The sequence below is a fragment of the Labeo rohita genome, chromosome 7, assembly GCF_022985175.1.
Source record: "Labeo rohita strain BAU-BD-2019 chromosome 7, IGBB_LRoh.1.0, whole genome shotgun sequence".
Lineage (NCBI taxonomy): Eukaryota > Metazoa > Chordata > Actinopteri > Cypriniformes > Cyprinidae > Labeo > Labeo rohita.
This window is the reverse complement of record NC_066875.1, coordinates 28,773,891-28,791,684: the sequence shown is the minus strand read 5'-3', so window position 1 is coordinate 28,791,684 and position 17,794 is coordinate 28,773,891. Positions and strand designations below refer to the sequence as shown.

General features: G+C 37.6%; 1 protein-coding gene across 44 annotated transcripts in view; it reads right to left on the bottom strand.

The window, feature by feature from the left end:
• The window catches only part of madd (MAP-kinase activating death domain), a 70,673-nt gene extending 52,879 nt beyond the window's left edge, over window positions 1-17,794 (bottom strand). For 42 of the 44 annotated variants that reach the window (XM_051113606.1, XM_051113624.1, XM_051113611.1 and 39 more), the window contains exons 1-2: window positions 17,527-17,793; window positions 607-819 (exon numbers count right to left, since the gene is read on the bottom strand). In XM_051113606.1, the coding sequence (XP_050969563.1) occupies window positions 607-665 (59 nt within the window). In that variant the 5' untranslated portion in view covers window positions 666-819; window positions 17,527-17,793. Of the gene's footprint in view, window positions 1-606; window positions 820-17,526 lie in introns of all 44 variants that reach the window. The other 2 variants (XM_051113607.1, XM_051113625.1) reach the window with 1 other exon arrangement.

Genomic DNA, 17,794 nt, shown 5'->3' with positions numbered 1-17,794 from the left:
AGCAGCACAACTGTTTTCAACATTGCGACACTGAAGTCTGAAATATTGGCTGCTGAAAATTCAGCACTGCCATTAAATGAAAATGCGTTGTAATCTTTGTAATTTCACTTCTGAAATATTTCCTGATCATTTACTTACTCCCCTGTCACCCAAGATGTTCATGTCTTTCTTAAGTTGAAAAGGAAATTAAGGTTTTTGAGGAAAACAATACAGGAAGTGAGGAAATTATAAGAAATTATAAGGAATTTTTTTATTCTGGAAGTGAACTAATCCTTTAATTAAGACTGGAAGTTTGAGAAGGGCTGCTCTACAAACATATTTCCCATACGTTCCACTTTTTCCCTATCCATTATATTGAGATCTGCAGTCAAAACCACACCAAACTTCATCATGATAACATACAACTACATTAACATTAACTGTCAGTGTACACCTGAGGCCGGGTGCCTGGATTACACCTGCACAGGTCACATACAAACAAAACACACAATCAGTTCACCTGTGATGCAATTCTCCTGTCAACAATTTACTTAAGCACCTATAGAACCTATGTCTGAGCCATATACACACAAACACACCCACATCCCATTCAACAACCTCCCTTACCTGGCTCCAACTACCACCAGGTAGTCCAGGAGGCGGGGACACAGTTTCTTTTTCTCCATCTTTGAATCAGGAGTGTCTCTAAGTCATGGCAACTGTAGCAACAATCAGTTCTCAGGCAGGCAGTCGTCCAGTCAGGTGCAGCAAAACTAGGAGTTGGCTAATCGAGGCAGGTGGCGTCCAATCATTGCGGTCTGTGGTGTGCAGGAACAGGGTCTGGAAAAGTAACAGCGAACATTATAGAAGGAATTCATCACACAGCAAGTGTTCTGCAGTGAAATGAAGATGTCTGCACTACTGCAAAGCTTATGGCACCACAAGTGATTTTTGTGTTAAACTGCCATTCAAATTGGATTAGTTTGCTATGCATATAGCAGTGGTATGTTTATGTGCCCAAGTGTAAAAGTAATGCACATACTAAATACTGAGGAGGATGCACAGCATTCAGTTAGAGCTACATTATCACAGTACATTATAGTTTAAACCGCAATCATTACTGTCAATCAGAGCACACTGAACAAGCCTCTGCCTCAGCAGTCTTCTCTAACACATCTTGACAGGAGGCTCAACAGCAAATGTAAACACACACACACACTCACAAATTCTGATAAGCTGGAGGGACTGGAGCCCAGCTGTGTCCTCACTGCATGGATTTGCCATTTGTGTTCCTCATGCATTAGCGCCCATATATATTAGCATGTCTTAATGTAAATAGTGTGGCAGGACGAGCAAACGACAGACACTGTGAGCGTGATGTCAGGCCTCGAAGAGGCTTTTATTAAATAAAATGAACAAAAGTGTCCAAAAAGGGGGAATAAAAGTGTCCAAAATAAACAGGGGATCTGGTGTCCTCATTGTGCTGGGGGTTCCATGAAGAAGGGGCAGTGTTCGAAAGGGAAAGGTCCAGATAAGGGGCGGAGTCCGGCAGCTGCACATGCTCCCCTCTCAGGTCCGCAGCCCAAGGGCGGCGGCTTCCTTCAGCGGCTACGTCCACTTCTGGGTTTCAACAGCCTGGCATCCTCGTCTAACAGGTGCAGTACTCGTCCGGACCACGGGTCCGGCAGCTCGTTGCTTCGGCAGCACATGTTCCCCTCAACGCTCCCTTCCTGGACCCACGAGGACACCAGCGTCCACGCACAGGGAAGAGGCGCGATAGGCATTCCAACAGTGGCGGTGATGAGGCTTCATTGACGTCAGGTGTGCCTCATCACACACCACCAGACCTGGCTGTTTCGGCGCCCCTCCTCTCTCGCACGCCCACTCCCGTTGGGAGCCTGGTGAAGGGCGGCGATTAAGGGATGTGAGACGCTGATAAGTAGGGGGAGGCAGCCGACTCGTCACAACAGAGATTGTCTTACTATTGGGGGATGCAAGGGTTTGTATTACTTAATATTTGTCATGCTACGGTCAAAATAAATGCACAAAGAAGAAGATCAGAACAAATAGTGTTTAATAAATCCACAAGAGAGTAAATCCACAAACTGGCAGGCAGGAGACAAATGTTTGCATTAGTAACTTACAATGTTTCTATTAAATTGTTATCATGTTAAACACAAACACACATATTAAAAAAAACATTAGACTGCTTTTAGCATTATGCTGGTGTTGGTTCAATTGCCGGCAATGAAACCAAGTAGGTAAATAATTAAATAAATTAGCATGATAATATTATATATAGACAGAAGCGACAGAGGACAAAGGTGGAGCCAGAGGAAAGGAGAAGCCTGACAGAGCCGGAGGGACAGAGGGACGAAGCGCAGCCGGAGGAGTGCAGTCCCGAGGTGGTGGATGGTCGATAAAGGACAAAGGTGGAACTGCAGGGACGAGGGAGCCCGGTGGAGCTGGTGGACTGACTGGCCACGGTGGAGATGAGGGAGCTAGGAGCCATGGTGGAGCCGCTGGGTCGACGGGCTGAGGCGGAGTCCGGGACTCAAAGGCCGGAGGTGGAGACAAGGGATCCTCCAGCCACGACACAGATGGAGACTGGCAGACCCACGCCGATCCCACCGCACAGATGGTGGGCTGAGAATGAGCAGAGGGGCTGCCAGGAGACAGCGGAGACAATGGTAAGGACTGGTGCAGAGGTGGTGGGAGAGGAAGGCCAGTCAGGAGTTCAGGATTATCAGGAGGGTTGAAATGGTGTGTGTCGCCCACACATACCAGATCGCAACTCCCAATAGCGGAAGCACAGCGGACAGGGGAACGACCTCCATGGTCACAACAGGACAGACAGACAGTTCGGCGTAGACTGATAGTTCTGATGATGGTTAGAGAAGAGTGGGCATGTCCACATATAAATCTAAGTTAGATTAATGGGTGCCTGGGAGGTCAATAGGGCAGTGGCAGTTTGGCCCAATCCAGAACAGAGACTTCAGCGTTTCATCGTCCAAGGCAGTGTTTGTGGCCGACAGGCTGTCAATTTATTAAATGATAAGCTGTTTATTCAGCGTAGCGAAGCCTGTCTATTGACATCCATTAAAAAAATGCAGTCTGGTCTCCAGCCCTGCAGTGTTAAGTTTAGCTGTTTCGCTTTTTTGGCTAAAGGTTGCAGACTTGCCTTCCAGTGGCTTTGATGTAAATACAAATGAAAGAAGCTAGGATTAGCTTAGATACTATCAATTAAACCTACATCACTGTTCAGTAAACCTGTTTATAATTACAAGAATTGATATACTATCTATATCAAGATGCAATGTACTTATGTCAGTCTTTCTGGATTAATTTTCTCGGTTAGCTAAGCAAGCATTAAGACAGTCTTGAAAGGCTGTAAACAGAACAATAATTATGACATGAGAGCCAGACGGTGTTTCAGAAGTAATTGCTTCTGTCTCACTGCAGTGTCTGTGTTTTTTTTTTCTATACTGACCCAAAACTGGGTCAGTGCTTATCTGAAGTTCTTGATACTCCGCACTGCAGAAAGCTTTCAAACACACAGACAGATACCTGCACCCTTCATTTGGAAAACAACTGCATTACCTTTGCTTCAAAAGTTTAATAGTTGGAGGTAATTTCTTTACATCACAGCACAGAAATAAAAAAGCCAGTGTAGTGCCTCTTACTTATCAGGTTTCAGATCCTGAGGTTTCATCAGCATCTGTAAACAGTTTATATCTCAGATAACAATTAATAACTCAGACCTTGATAATGGAAGTCCAAACAATGTTTTTTTGCTCTTGCAGTGAAAAAATAAAACAAATTCTCGACATCACTTATCAAACTGTTCTTTGAGGGTGGACCAAAGCAGCCAAGTAGGCGTATTATGCAAATGTATAACAGGGTGATGTAGCAAAGTCATGTAAATAATGGCAGGACTACAAACAAAGCGTTTCAGGCAAGCGTTTTTCTGTTGGAGAGATTAACTCCTATTGGCAAGGACTTTGTGTTTTTTTTTTATCCCTGCAGATGTTTTACATGAATGCACACTAAAGGAAAGGTAAAAGGTATTGGGAAAAAAAAGCATAATAGGCACCCTTTAAATAGAACTCATGTGCCCTAAAAGCAGAACCCTTCAGAGCTGAGATGGTGTTATGCAATATTATGTAACTGCATATGGCTCACAAAACAAGGACTTCTGCATTCAGCAGCATTTCATCAGGGTCAACATTGAGCAGGCACTCACTTTAGAGTAGAGCTCCAACTTTGTCAAGATTCATGCACCCCAGCTACAGTATGTATATATATTATATATAGATATATAGATATATAGATATATATAGAAAGAGAGAGAGAGTTTATTAAAAAAAAAAAAAACAAAAAAAAAGAGACAGAGAGAGAACTGCTCTGCAATACAGCTGCTCTGCAATACAGCTCTAAACATGCTCTGTTGTGGCTGGTCACAGTTAATGCCGGTTACGAAGGCATGGCATTTCTAAATATAATTTTCATTTTTAAAAAAGAAAATGTTTTTTTTTTTTGATTGCAGTATACACAATAATTTCAAACCTAATTCATCAGAATTAACTGAACATTCCTCAAGACTTGAAGGAAAATGCTTCTTTTACACTCTGCAACATTTTAATTCTGGAAAGAACAGAAACATATTTATCTTGAACCTTGACTCAAACTGCTTTTGAATGACTAGTCCAGTCAGCAAGTTTGGCCTTGTCCGAGGGATGTATTAATCTCCGGTGTGAGAGGAGCCGAAGCGTTTACGCTTTGATTAGTAGCCTCTTCCTTCTGCTGGAGTGGCACTTTCTGCTCTTCCTCCGTCACTCTCAAAAGCTCACAGAGGAAGAGGAAGAGGTGGTGGAGGGAGGTGAAAAGATAGATGGTTTGTGACTAAGACATCAATAACGCCTCTGTTTCTTCCTCTAAGCATCACCCGGCTCATTTGACACCGGGACCTCCATGCTGTTCTTTTCTTAAATCACAGCTCTCACATCTGACCCAACATGAATCACTTGCACTTGGAGCGGAGGCTTCCAGTAGCTATGGGATGCCTAAAAACAGCCATTTAAATTGAAGCAGGGGTGTAAAGTACACGAGTAATTATTCTTCATTTATTTCGGGACATTTGTACTTTACCAGAGGAATACTAAAACTGAATTCTCTTACTCAATTACATTTCTAACAGCAAAATTGATAGATTTCACTTCTCAGAAACTCATTTAGTCCTCCAAAGTAATTTTTTGCAGCTCACTGTGACATGAATCTTTTCACTAATCTAACAGGACAAGCAAATTACAAGCCTGGATGGATGTGTTTAATAGCCAATGACAACCACTTCACTGAAAAATTGTATTGGGACATATCTTTCCTTGTTAAGACATACTGCTTAAGATATGAGAACACGTCTAGAGCCTATGATTTCCGCAGTGCGGAAAACGCGGACTGAATCATGAAATCCCGTCATAAAAATGGAATTTACTGTATAATGTGGAACGTCACAGAATCTGCCAAATTTTGGAAGAATAAATAAACATAATATCTCAAACTGCTCTGAGAGTCACTTAATGAGCATTTTACCATTTCTTTCAAGAAAAATTATCACCATGTCATATACAAGCAGAAAAGTAAAGGTCTTCACAGCAACCCATGAAAATAAAAGTTCGGTTTAACTTGAAGAAACTGTGACAGAAATATGTTACTTAATATAATGATAGTATGTTAAAACAATTTTTAAAGGAATATTTACCAGACAAATAACTAAAAACAAATTATATATACACACACATATATACATATATGCATATATACATATACATTAAATATATATAAATCAATTAAATGGAGATGCTTTTGATTATTAAAAATGAATGAAATCATTCAAACGGAATCTAGAAAATTAATGGAAAACAGAATTTGGTAAAAATAAAATAAAATGCATTTCAAAGGGCCTTAATTAAAAGTGTCATTTTTGTTAAACTTTTAATAAATTGCTGTTAAACTGTGTGTTTCATGATTTCAATTAATTATACATGCTTTTTGATTATTTTTTAAACCAATAAAACTGAATCTTGAAAAATTAAAACAGAAAACAAAACAGAATTTGTAGAAAAATAAACGAAATTTGGGAAAAATAAAACAGATTTCATAGGACCCTACATGTCTTAAGACATTAGTCTGTAAACAACTGTACATTCAAATGTCAATCATCTAAAACTAATTAACAAATTTCCTAAACAAATGAACATATAACATTTATATATATTAGTTGAATAAGGGTTTACCATTTGGTTAGCCCCCAGGTACAATTACCAAAATGTATATAAGGTAATGATTTGAAACATCTGAAATGAACATGGTAATCATACATCCTGTTGATCTGCAAATATCTCCCAGAGCTAAGCAAAGCATCATTGTATTACACACACCAAAGAAATATATTTCCTTTAGCTTGTTATAACTTTCGTGGCATCTCAGAGAACATATTTAATCGAAAGCCAATAATACGCAGCTAAAAAAATTTAAAAAAAATGACGCACTTTGTGTGCCCTCTATTTTGCTTAACTACCTGGTTAATTAGGTAGCGTGGAACAAATCCCAGACCTCATCACCTCCAGGGAACATATGCGTTTATGTGTCTATGGGAAACGTGACATGATCTCGTACCCTGTCAATCATAGTGTGTCTGCCTCATGGCTCTACAATCAGCCTCGGGTAATGAGATTCCACATGGTCGCCGTGGAAACCAATGCTGCCTCTTTTCATGAGCACAGCTGTGACGGCTATTTTAAACAGACAATACACTGTCCCAATCAACATACACACAGAAAGACAATGAACAGCCTTTAGCCAATAAAACAAGCATGAGCAAAACGAAAATGAGCAAGGCTAATTGCTTCTTTCCATCCAGAGAAATGAACAAACAAATGCTTTGGCTAATCATAAATCAGCAATTGCATTCAGTTCTCCAAAGTGGTGCGCTCTGAGAAAACCTTTCATTGTCTGTAAAGGGTCTGACTGAAGTTTAGTACTTTTCATGCTTTCTATAAAGTCGGAACACAAAATTTGTGTTAAATAATCAAAGCGCAACTAAACTGTAGAGTACAAAGATCACAGAGAAAGATGTTAAGATGTGCATTAGAGGGAACCATACCTGAACAACCAGGAAACAACTGAAAATGATCAAATTAGATCAGTGTGAGGAGAACGAAAGAGGATGTTTTTCCTTTTGGATCAGTCAGTGAGGACATTATTTTTAAAGGGATGTGTCCCTTCAAAGCTTTCTCTGAAGCCTGAGGCTGGATGCTGCTTTTGATTGTTTTTAAAAGTAAAAACCAGTGTGTTTTGCTGTACACACAAACAAAAAAGTTCAAAACAGGTATAAATCTACATATTAACATGAGATTTAATATGCAACACTTTACGAACAACTAGGGCTGGGCGATACAGGCAAAAAAAAATGATCAGTATCGATAATCATCACGATAAATGTCAAATTTTATTTCTTTCAAGTTTAAAGTCTAATTTTTGCTCCAAAATGAAAGTTGTAGAAACCAGACCATTCATTTTCCTTAACAAAATAAATATCTAAATAGAAAAATTAATTTCTGCATGTTCTAATAAGTTGTCTAATGACCCTTTTTTTTAAATTAAGCATTGGTCTCCCATAGTAGTAAGCATAAATTTTAAATTATTATAAACACAGTTAAAACCACACATAATGGTACCTAAATACCATGGTAAAAATATAATTACATGGTTTTGTAGGTAGCCTATTTGTATCCTCTGTGAGTCTAAAAACATTCAGTATAAATGCACACATGCTATAGCTTAATCACAAATACATACATACTGTAATAATATACCATTACTCCTGAAATACAATTCTATGTGAATATCCCACACTGCTGCCAAAATACCATGGGTGCAGTGAGTTGTACTACAGTAAATCCATGGTAAATGATGGCGATATGTAGACTGAAAAGCCTTCTGACTGTCTCATTGCACACAGCTTTAAACTAGTTTGAATTACATTTACATTACAATTGCATCTTCTCTAGTGAGCTCACGCAGTTTGAACTTTGGTCCGAGTGGATAAACGGTCTGCGTGGCGTGATTCAAATGAGTCGCGCTGTTTCGTTCCGCTTTTGGCACATAAAAATTATATCGAACATTTATCAAACTCTTCATATCGTTTTATCAAGGAAAATTATAGCGTGATAATTATCATTATCGAATTATCACCCAGCCCTATGAACAACTAACCTAATGAACACAGACTAAAACATATTGCCTTGTACTACATATTACAGCCTTGTTTGTGTTACTTCATTCATTGTCTTGACATGCATGTATCTACCTCTGCAACTAGAGGTGGGTAATGGTGGGCCAGTACTCACATACAGTGCCCTCCACTAATATTGGGACCCTTGGTAAATATGAGCAAAGGTGGCTGTGAAAGTAAATCTGTATTGTTTATCTTTTGATCTTTCAATAAAAAAAAAAAAAAAAAAAATTCAAAATTGTTTTTGAGCAAAACAATTTAAAGTGGGGGGAAACTCACATTATCATTTTTTTTTTTCAGGGTGACTAGGAGCACGAAATTGGCCAGCCATGACTTCCTGTTTCAAAAGATTATAAATATGAGAAACACAAAGGCCAAATTCCCTTAATCATCCATCACAAGGAGTAAAACCAAAGAATATAGTTCTGGGTTTGTATTTACAAAACATCTTAAGGCTAAAAGCAGCTCATACAACATACAACAACAATACAAACCATCACAGAAATTATAATGGTTTCCACTACAAATACCATTAAAAAAAAAAATCTACTTTTAACCAATAAAATCATAAAAAAATGTTTTGGGACATGTTCCATTAGGATTTTCTGGTTTTAACAAGCCAACAATAGAAGGTGACCAATTACCAGTAGAGACCAACAGGCACCATTAAAGTTACCACTAAATCCTGTACAATTCCCGCTATAACCAGTAAAACCATTACAAATTCTGTTATGGTTTCTATTGTTTTTTTGTTTTGTTTTTTTCCAGCAGGGCTAAAATGGCTGTTGACAGCAATCTGCCACAGAATGTAAACATTCTAGAAACATGCTGCATTTATTTGCACGTTTTCCCAAATCCAAAATTTTCCTTTGATTATATCCTTGTTTTCATTAACAATTTGGGCTGTTCTTGCATCCAGTTTGGTTTTAGTTTAATTTGGCATGTCTTACTATCAGCCATGATTATTCAACTCTGTTAATTAAAAGGCTGTTTATATGCATATCCGCTAACTGTTTACGAGAAGCACACATGTAAGAAGCTGACAATTAGCTGAACATAAACTTGTTTAATTAGTGACACTTAGCCTGCATTTTAAAACATTTTTTTAACCTTTTTTAAAAGGAGAGTTTGAGAGGCCAAAGACTCTACAAGGAACACAGCTGGAGAATAACAGATTAGTTGAGTCTTAGGGTCAGAAATCCTAAAAAAAAAAAAAAACAACCTGTACATCACCACATGTTGTTCAAAAGGGTTTCAAGAAAAATCCTCCTCACTCATCCAAAAACAAACTCCAGCATATTCAGTTGTCAGGCACGACTAGAACTTCAAACGGGATGGGCTTCTATGGTCAGATGAAACTATAAAAGAGCTTTTTGGCAGTAAACCCTCCAGATGGTACCTCTTGTCCAGGGTTAAATGTACTGCTGGAGGGTCCTGGACATCTTGTTCAGATACATGGCATCATGGATTCTGTCAAATACCAACAGATAAAAAATCTTAACCTCACTGCGTCTGCTAAAAATCTTACAATGGGCCATGGTTGGATCTTCCATGAGGACAATGATCCAAAACAAACATCAAAATCGACACTAAAATGTGTCACTGAGCACAAAATGAAGCTTCTGCCATGGCCGTTCCACTTCCCTAACCTGAACCCTATAGAAAATGAGGGGGGTGAACTAAAAAGAACAATCACCAACATGGAGCTGGGAATCTGAAGGTTCTGGAGAGATTCTGGATGAAGGAATGGTCTATGATCTCTCAGGTGTTCTCCAAACTCATCAAAACTCAAAGCTGTTATCTTAAAAAAGGATGTTGCACTTTCCATTGTTTTCCTTTAATGAAAGGTTAGAATTTTGTCTCTTTTTTTTTTTAATGAAAGATCAAAAGGATAAATGATGCAGATTTATTTTCACAGCCACCTTTGCTCATGTTTACCAAGGGTGCCAATATTAATGGAGGGCACTGTAAATATGTCAAAATGACTGTCTTGGTAAGTATTGACATAAATTTAAGTCTTAAGTGAGCCTAACTAGCTGGGAGGCAATTGGATGTGTCACAATATATTGGATCCATGCATGAGGTCCTTAAAGTGATAGCAACCTAATGTGTGACCCTGGACCACAAAACCAGACATAAATAGCACAGGTTTATTTGTAGTAATAGCCAACAATACAATGTATTAGGGTTTTCAAAAGGTACCGGGTTCGGTACTTTCGGTACTGAAATTTTAAAAACGTCCATTTCCTGCTCACATTTGAGCGCTGTTGAGCTGTTTTTTAAACATCGCTGATTGGCCATAGTGTTCACACGCTCAACAGACATGACTGTGATTGGCTACAATGATAAGCGCTTCACGCTCCTCACCGAGCGCTCACACATAAGCACAACGGGAACGTTTGAAAGCCGCGGCTGTCAGCGGATCCGTCTATATGCAGATGTATTAGGGATCCGCTGACACACGTGGCTTTCAAACGCTCCCGTTGTGCTTATGTGTGAGCGGACCGTGAGGAGCGTGAAGCGCTTATCATTGTAGCCAATCACAGTCATGTCTGTTGAGCGCGTGAACATTAGGGCCAATCAGCGATGTTACAAATCGGCTCAACAGTGCTCAAATGTGAGCGGGAAATGGATGTTTTTTTTCTAAATTTCAGTACTGAAAGTACCGAACCCGGTACCTTTTGACAACCCTACAATGTATGGGTCAAAATTATTGACTTTTCTTTTATGCCAAAAATCATTAGGATATTAAATAAAGATCATGTTCCATGAAGATATTTTTTAAATTTCCTACCATAAATATATCAAAACCTAATTTCTGATTAGTAATATGCTTTGCTAAGGACTTTATTTGGACAATTTATTTAAAGGCAATTTTCTCAATATTTTGATTTTTTTGCAACCTCAGATTCCAGATTTTCAAATAGTTGTATCTTGGCCAAATATTGTCCTATCCTAACAAACCATACATCAATGGAATGCTTATTTATTCAGCTTTAAATAATGTATAACTCTTATTTTCAAAAAATTGAACCTTATGACTGGTTTTGTGGTCCAGGGTCACATATACCTGCTGTTGTTTGTGTTCTGTGTTAATCAAAAACAACAGCAAACAAAGAGAAAACCTCTTACTGTTCTTGACTTAACTTCTGTGGCTTTAATAAAAATAAATAAATGTAATAAATGAATTTGATGTATACAATGAAGCCAGTTTTTTTTTTATTTTACATTTTAAGCAATTTCTATGTTGTATTTTATTTATTTATGCTACTGCAATTTGTTCTTATTTTATTATTAACAGTTTCTGTGTCTTCAGTAAGCTTCAGAAGTTTTTACTTCCGTTAGTTAGCAGTTGTATTTTTTTCTGTGAAACTGCAGAAGTAGTAGTATATTTTTATTTAATGTCATGTCAGCATCTTAGGCTATTTTCATGGCAAAAACTATTTTAAAAAACAAGTATAGCAAATACAATAAAAACCAGCAAACAAACAAACAAATTATATTACACAAGATTTTTTATATTAACATTAAAACTTTTTCTGGCTAAATTATACTAAATAACTCTTGAAGGTTCATAAAAGAGTTTTCTACATACATTAAAAGCAGGACGATACAACACAATATGTTTCTGTGAAACTGCAACTGCAGCAGCTTTTTCTTACTGCTAACGTGTGGTTTTCTTCTTCATTTTTATTTATACATGGTAAGTTATTATTAAACATTTCATAGAAGTTGTGACATTTAAATCTAGTTACAATAGTTATGTAAATCTAAAATGATAAACACATTTTAATGATAAATCAAAATCAAGTCAATGAAAATCCTTTTTACTGAGGAAAAAAGTAAAAAGATGAGTTACTGTTTCAGTTTACAGGTTATCTTTACAAGGGCTAAATATTCTTCAAGACATGTTCTTCATGTGCTTCATGACAATAAAGCAAATAAAAGACTATTCCTCCACCTAGAAGACAAATACTTTTCCATTTAAACACACATACAGCAGCAGCATAATGAAATGTATACTGCAACCAAGCATAAAGAGCGACAGACGTCTTAGGATGGAGCAGGTTATACGGTTTGTGATCTCCAGAGGAACTCTGAAAAGTCTGAATCTAAACATGACATTTTACTTTGATCTTTGAGGATGCTCTTTTCTAAGAAACTTAGCATCAAATGCTTCCACGTTTCAACAATCCATATATGGACCACAGGTTATATCAAAGGGTTCAGTAGAATTAACATCAACCTGAACCTTTTTCAAAACTCTCAGGACTCTTAAGGTTTTGCACCTCCAGTTTTCACAGCTGGTTTGCAGCAAGCTTCCTTCAAAGGTGGTATGATTTTAACTGTCCAGTAAAGGAGCCACTTCAAACAGATTAGCACTGACAACAAGCTTGATCTGATGGTCAATAGTCAACTTACTGACGACAAGGTACACAAAAGCTAACACAGTCCAAAATCTAAACACACACATAAATAAAAAAAAAGGTGCAAAGTGCAAACAATATATAAGGCCTGTTTCACACATCCATCTGTGACGCATGTATTTATTTTGGTGCACATATTCACACTACCGTTGTGAGCATCATCACTGAGAGCACAGTTTTAAGACTATTTCTCAGCCATAAAAACACACGCACAATAAACCTATTAATTAACACAATACGCTGCAATATAAGCTATATTAAAATGATTTCTAAAGGATCAGGTGACACTGGAGTAATGATGCTGAAAATGTAGCTTTGATCACAGGAATAAATTATATTCTAAAATATATTCAATATAGAAAACTAATTTTAAATAGTAAAACATATTTCAAAATCATACTGTTTTTGCTGTACTTAGAATCAAATAAATGAAGGCTTGGTGAGCAGAAGAGACTTCTTTAAAAACATTAAAAATCTTACTGTGCAAAAACTTTTGACTGGTAGTTTGCAAGTTTGAACAAAAACTAAAACTAGTAAAAATGCTAAACTAAAATAAAGCTGAAATATGTAAAATAAAGCTAAAACCAACTGAAAAACTGGAAAGCTAAACTGAAATTTAAAAAATATATATAAAAATGTTAAAAGCCCATTAAAAATATAATTAAAAACAAAAATTAAAAATGAATAAACACTTTAGGACATAAATAATATCAAAATAACACTGTAATGGTCAGAATCATCAAACATTATACAGTGTATTGCTGTTACTAGAGGAAATACAATGTGAATCACATCAAGTGAATAATATCTTTGAGTCAAATTAGAGAAACCACTCTTTTAAAAAAACTTTCATTTTTTGGGGGGAAGAAAACAAATTGCAGAGGCAGCCTAAGCTTAAATTTGGTTTTGTACACCTAATTTTCTCATGCATTTAGAAGCTGCATTAGACAAAAGCATGGTCATACCAAGTAATGAGTTTGCACAATTTACAATGTCTATCTGACTGCAATTTCCCATACAGTTGTGATGAAATACAGTGTAAACTGTGAAAGCCAGTGGCGATGCATTACTCAGACTTGTTCATGTGGTAGGAGAGACTCTGATTGCCAAAAGCCATCCCACCCGTTGGCAGCACACATGCTCACAGCACACCCCTCAAGCTACTGCTGTGCTCGAGATAAAATAAGCCTTTTCTGGCAGTGCTATCAGACCAGCCAATCAATAATAGAGAAACAAATTATACAGCAATCCCATTGGTTTTCTCTTAAATCTATAACTAAAACCACCCTCAAAGAATCTCAGAGCTGGATTTCTCACAGGCACCTGCTACTGAATATTTATAGGAATAATGAAATCCCACTATACTGTACAGTGAGTTCAGTACGAAAACTCGCTGATAAAGATCTCCATCTTTTCTCTCTGACGATATCGAGCAGAACCACACCCAAGGAGGAGAAATGACTGTGCAATTGCATTCTAATCTCAAAAATGAGCTTCACAACAACTTCTAATCTGTAATTGTGCATCATGTACATTTAAACTACACTCTGTCAAGGAGAGAAACCTAACACAGTGACAGATGAAATGTTTAAGATAGGACATAAACATCAATCAGGATTAAGTGTGAAGAGGAGAGGCCATTTCAATCAATTCAGGACCCAGCGTTCCCTAGTGGCCAAATCAGATCAAAGAAACAGACACTTCAGTCTGCCCACTCCACGCTTACGCACGCTCAGTCACAGCACCATTCACACGACACCACTGGGAACACACAGTGAGCTAAGGGATGAGCTGGCAGGTTTAATTTAATATCGTCCCAGCTAAAAAACATAAATATAGCTATGCTAGTTAGAACCATTATCTAGTCATTTCCGGTGCTGCTCTTATGAAATGAAAACACCTAAAACTCAAAATATGAGACATCAAAGTAGAGAGACTCAATTTGGCAAGAAATAAAAATTCTGTCATTAATTACCCTTATGTTGTTACAAACCCGTAAGACTTTCGTTCATCTTCGGAACACAAATTAAGATATTTTTGATGAAATTCGAGAGCTTTCTGACCCTGCATAGACAGCAGAGCAACTACCACATTCAAGTCCCAGAAAGGTAGTAAGGACTACAGTAGGGCTACCCCCTTAAAAGTGGAAGTCACGCAGGCCGTGACGAACAGATCATTGACGACTGGTCTATGTGGTGATATAGTACATCGGACAAAATATCCAAATGCTCACCGGTCATTCATTAACCTCAAATATGGCTTTTCATTCGAAAGTTGTATAGTAGCAACTTTAAATGGAAGCTCAATCTAATGTTCACCTAGTAAAATGTGCACTATTCAAGTGTCTATGCGGAGTATGGAAGCTGTACAATAGCGCGCGCACTGCATGACAGATGGAGGCACCGGTGCAGTCACTTCCTCATAAAATACTCCATAATTTTTGGTCACACAGATAAGAGGTATACATCTTTCAAATCTGTAAAGACTATATGTTTATTTGTGTGCACTCATAATAACAAAGAAACGTTGTGCTTTTGTAAAATAATTAAGGCAAATGGGATGTGCTTTTTGCGGTCTCTATGAACTTGAGCGCGAAACTTCGAAACTCCATGTATAAAAAAATATATCTATAGAGAGTGAAATGTCTACTTTTAAATAAAACTAATTCAAATATGTAATCCGTATGAAACATGCATACAGTTGCATACACTGAAGATGAGTCAGTGTTGCCGACTTAATCTCTTAAGGTGAAAACAAAGAAAGCTCTAGTTTATTAATAAATTATTAAAACATTAATGCATTCTCCTTGCTGTTTTTCCCTGACACATTCATAATTATTATATTTTTAGCTCGGTGCTCTGTGGCAAGCTTTTTTGATTTATATGGTTTATTAATAAACGTGCGACTAATAGTCGACTAATGCTTAAAATGAACAACTACTAGACGACCAGAAAGTAGTTCAGGGCAGTGGCAAGGACTTCAATAAACCATAATATTATGAAGCTATGAGAATACTTTTTGTGCACAACAAAAACAAAAATAATGACTTTATTCAACAATCAGTCTTCACCGTGCATTATTTTGGTTTTCTTTGCACACAAGAAGTATTATCTTGCTTCATAAAATTACGATTAGTATACTTATAGTTGCGTTGCTGTCTATGCAGGGTCAGAAAGCTCTTGGATTTCATCAAAAATATCTTAATTTTGTAAATATAAAAAAAATGTAATATCTTAACGAAGGTCTTCTGGGTTTGGAATGACATGAGGGTAACTAATGAGAGAATTTTCATTTTGGGGTGAACTATCCTTCTTAAAAAGAAAGATGTAATAATCTAATCTCAGTCTTTCAGTGGGGCCAGAAATTTTACTGATTTATGTTTTTCTTTTGCATTTGCAATTTCATTCACTGATTTCCCCTCTCAAATTTTAAAAATCTCTGTTTTTTTAATTTTCTTAAAATTCTATTTTAATTATTCTGATTATTCAAATGCAGGCGTTATTTCTGAAAAATTACATAAGGTAACACACAGTTTGTGTAAATAAATAAATAAATAAACACCCCTTCAAATGCCCCTAAAAATATATTTATAACAGATATTTAATATTTTAAGTTAATGTCTTACATTTAACTCATCAGCCTCATTCATAATGCAGCATAAACTCTCCACTTACAACAGGAATTGAGAATCACTCATTCACTCAAATTCCATCTGTCATTATCAATACACGGAGACAAACGCCAGGGTTAATTTATCCAGACACTTATACTACTTACCCCTATCTGACCCTTTAATATAAGTTAGATGAAAGCATATTGCTGTGAATATAATTATCCCTTTAGTCCAGATCTAATCCTGTACAGGTTTTGAACAGATTATTTGACATTTAACAGACACTTGCAGTGATGAACTATATCACGACACATCCTATCAACCAGTAAACCAAATTATTCTTCTACACCTAAAGTAGTGCTCATAATATCTTAATGATTTTATAAGCTCAGACTGACAGATTCTTCCAAGAACCACTGAATAAAGAGGATACTTTGCAAACAGTGACCGGAAACAGGCTGAACTGACAAAGGCAAAGAGAGTCTCACATTTCACCCAAGAGAGAAACAACACCACCCAAGTCATCTTACGCACAGCCCGATGTCGCAGCTATTTCAAGTGTCCCCCAAAAGCAAAAAGCTTTACTGTTAATCTTTAAGCTAATTCAGAGAGGTGATGCTGCATGACACAACCAAGCTTTTCCAGCGTCACATCATTATCATCATCATCATCTTGACAACATGATGACATGTCTACAGCACTACATTCAACCCCCTCTGTGTCCTTATGACCTCTGGAGAACAGACAGATGGGCATCTGCAAAGGACCTTACAAGAATCGATTAAAGATCTGATCATTTTTGGAAACTGGTGATGTTAAACTGCCGTTCAGAATCTTAAACCTCATCTGAGTATGAGGACATCAATTAATGATGAGAGCTCTGCCTATCGACAACCTTGTTATTAGGCACTCCTGACATTTCAAACTCTTTGATCACATATTATAAACAGAGATGTAGCGTAACACACATTTATACAGTGGAAAATAATGATAAGCTGCTAGCAGCAGCTAACAGGATCAAATAGCAGCACTGAGCTAGCTGTCAAAGCTGCTTATACAACCAGCTGCGTACATTTCCACACCGTTACAACGTAAACACCTTCGTTCATCCAACGACTGCACCACTGCTTCAGAGCAAACCGTCATATAAACACCACATATCAGTTACGAGGCATAACGTTAGATGTGAGAACGGGAGTAAAAGAGATACTGACCTCCAGGAGCTAACGCCACTGCTACTCGCTTTAGCCGTGTATCTGTGGCCCTGCTGCGGCGAAACAGCGTCTCAAAACACATTCGTCGTTACAGGCGATGACGAACACATGATGTGACAGCGGCACGACGCGACGATCGCACATCCGTGTTCTGCGGTAGCGGACCAGTCAGTGATGCAGTGATGATTGTGCCTGTAGATAAGCGCTGCTCGTCCTCCTCCTCTTTCCGTCTCTCCGCTTGCAAACTGACTGTACTATAGCGACGTTC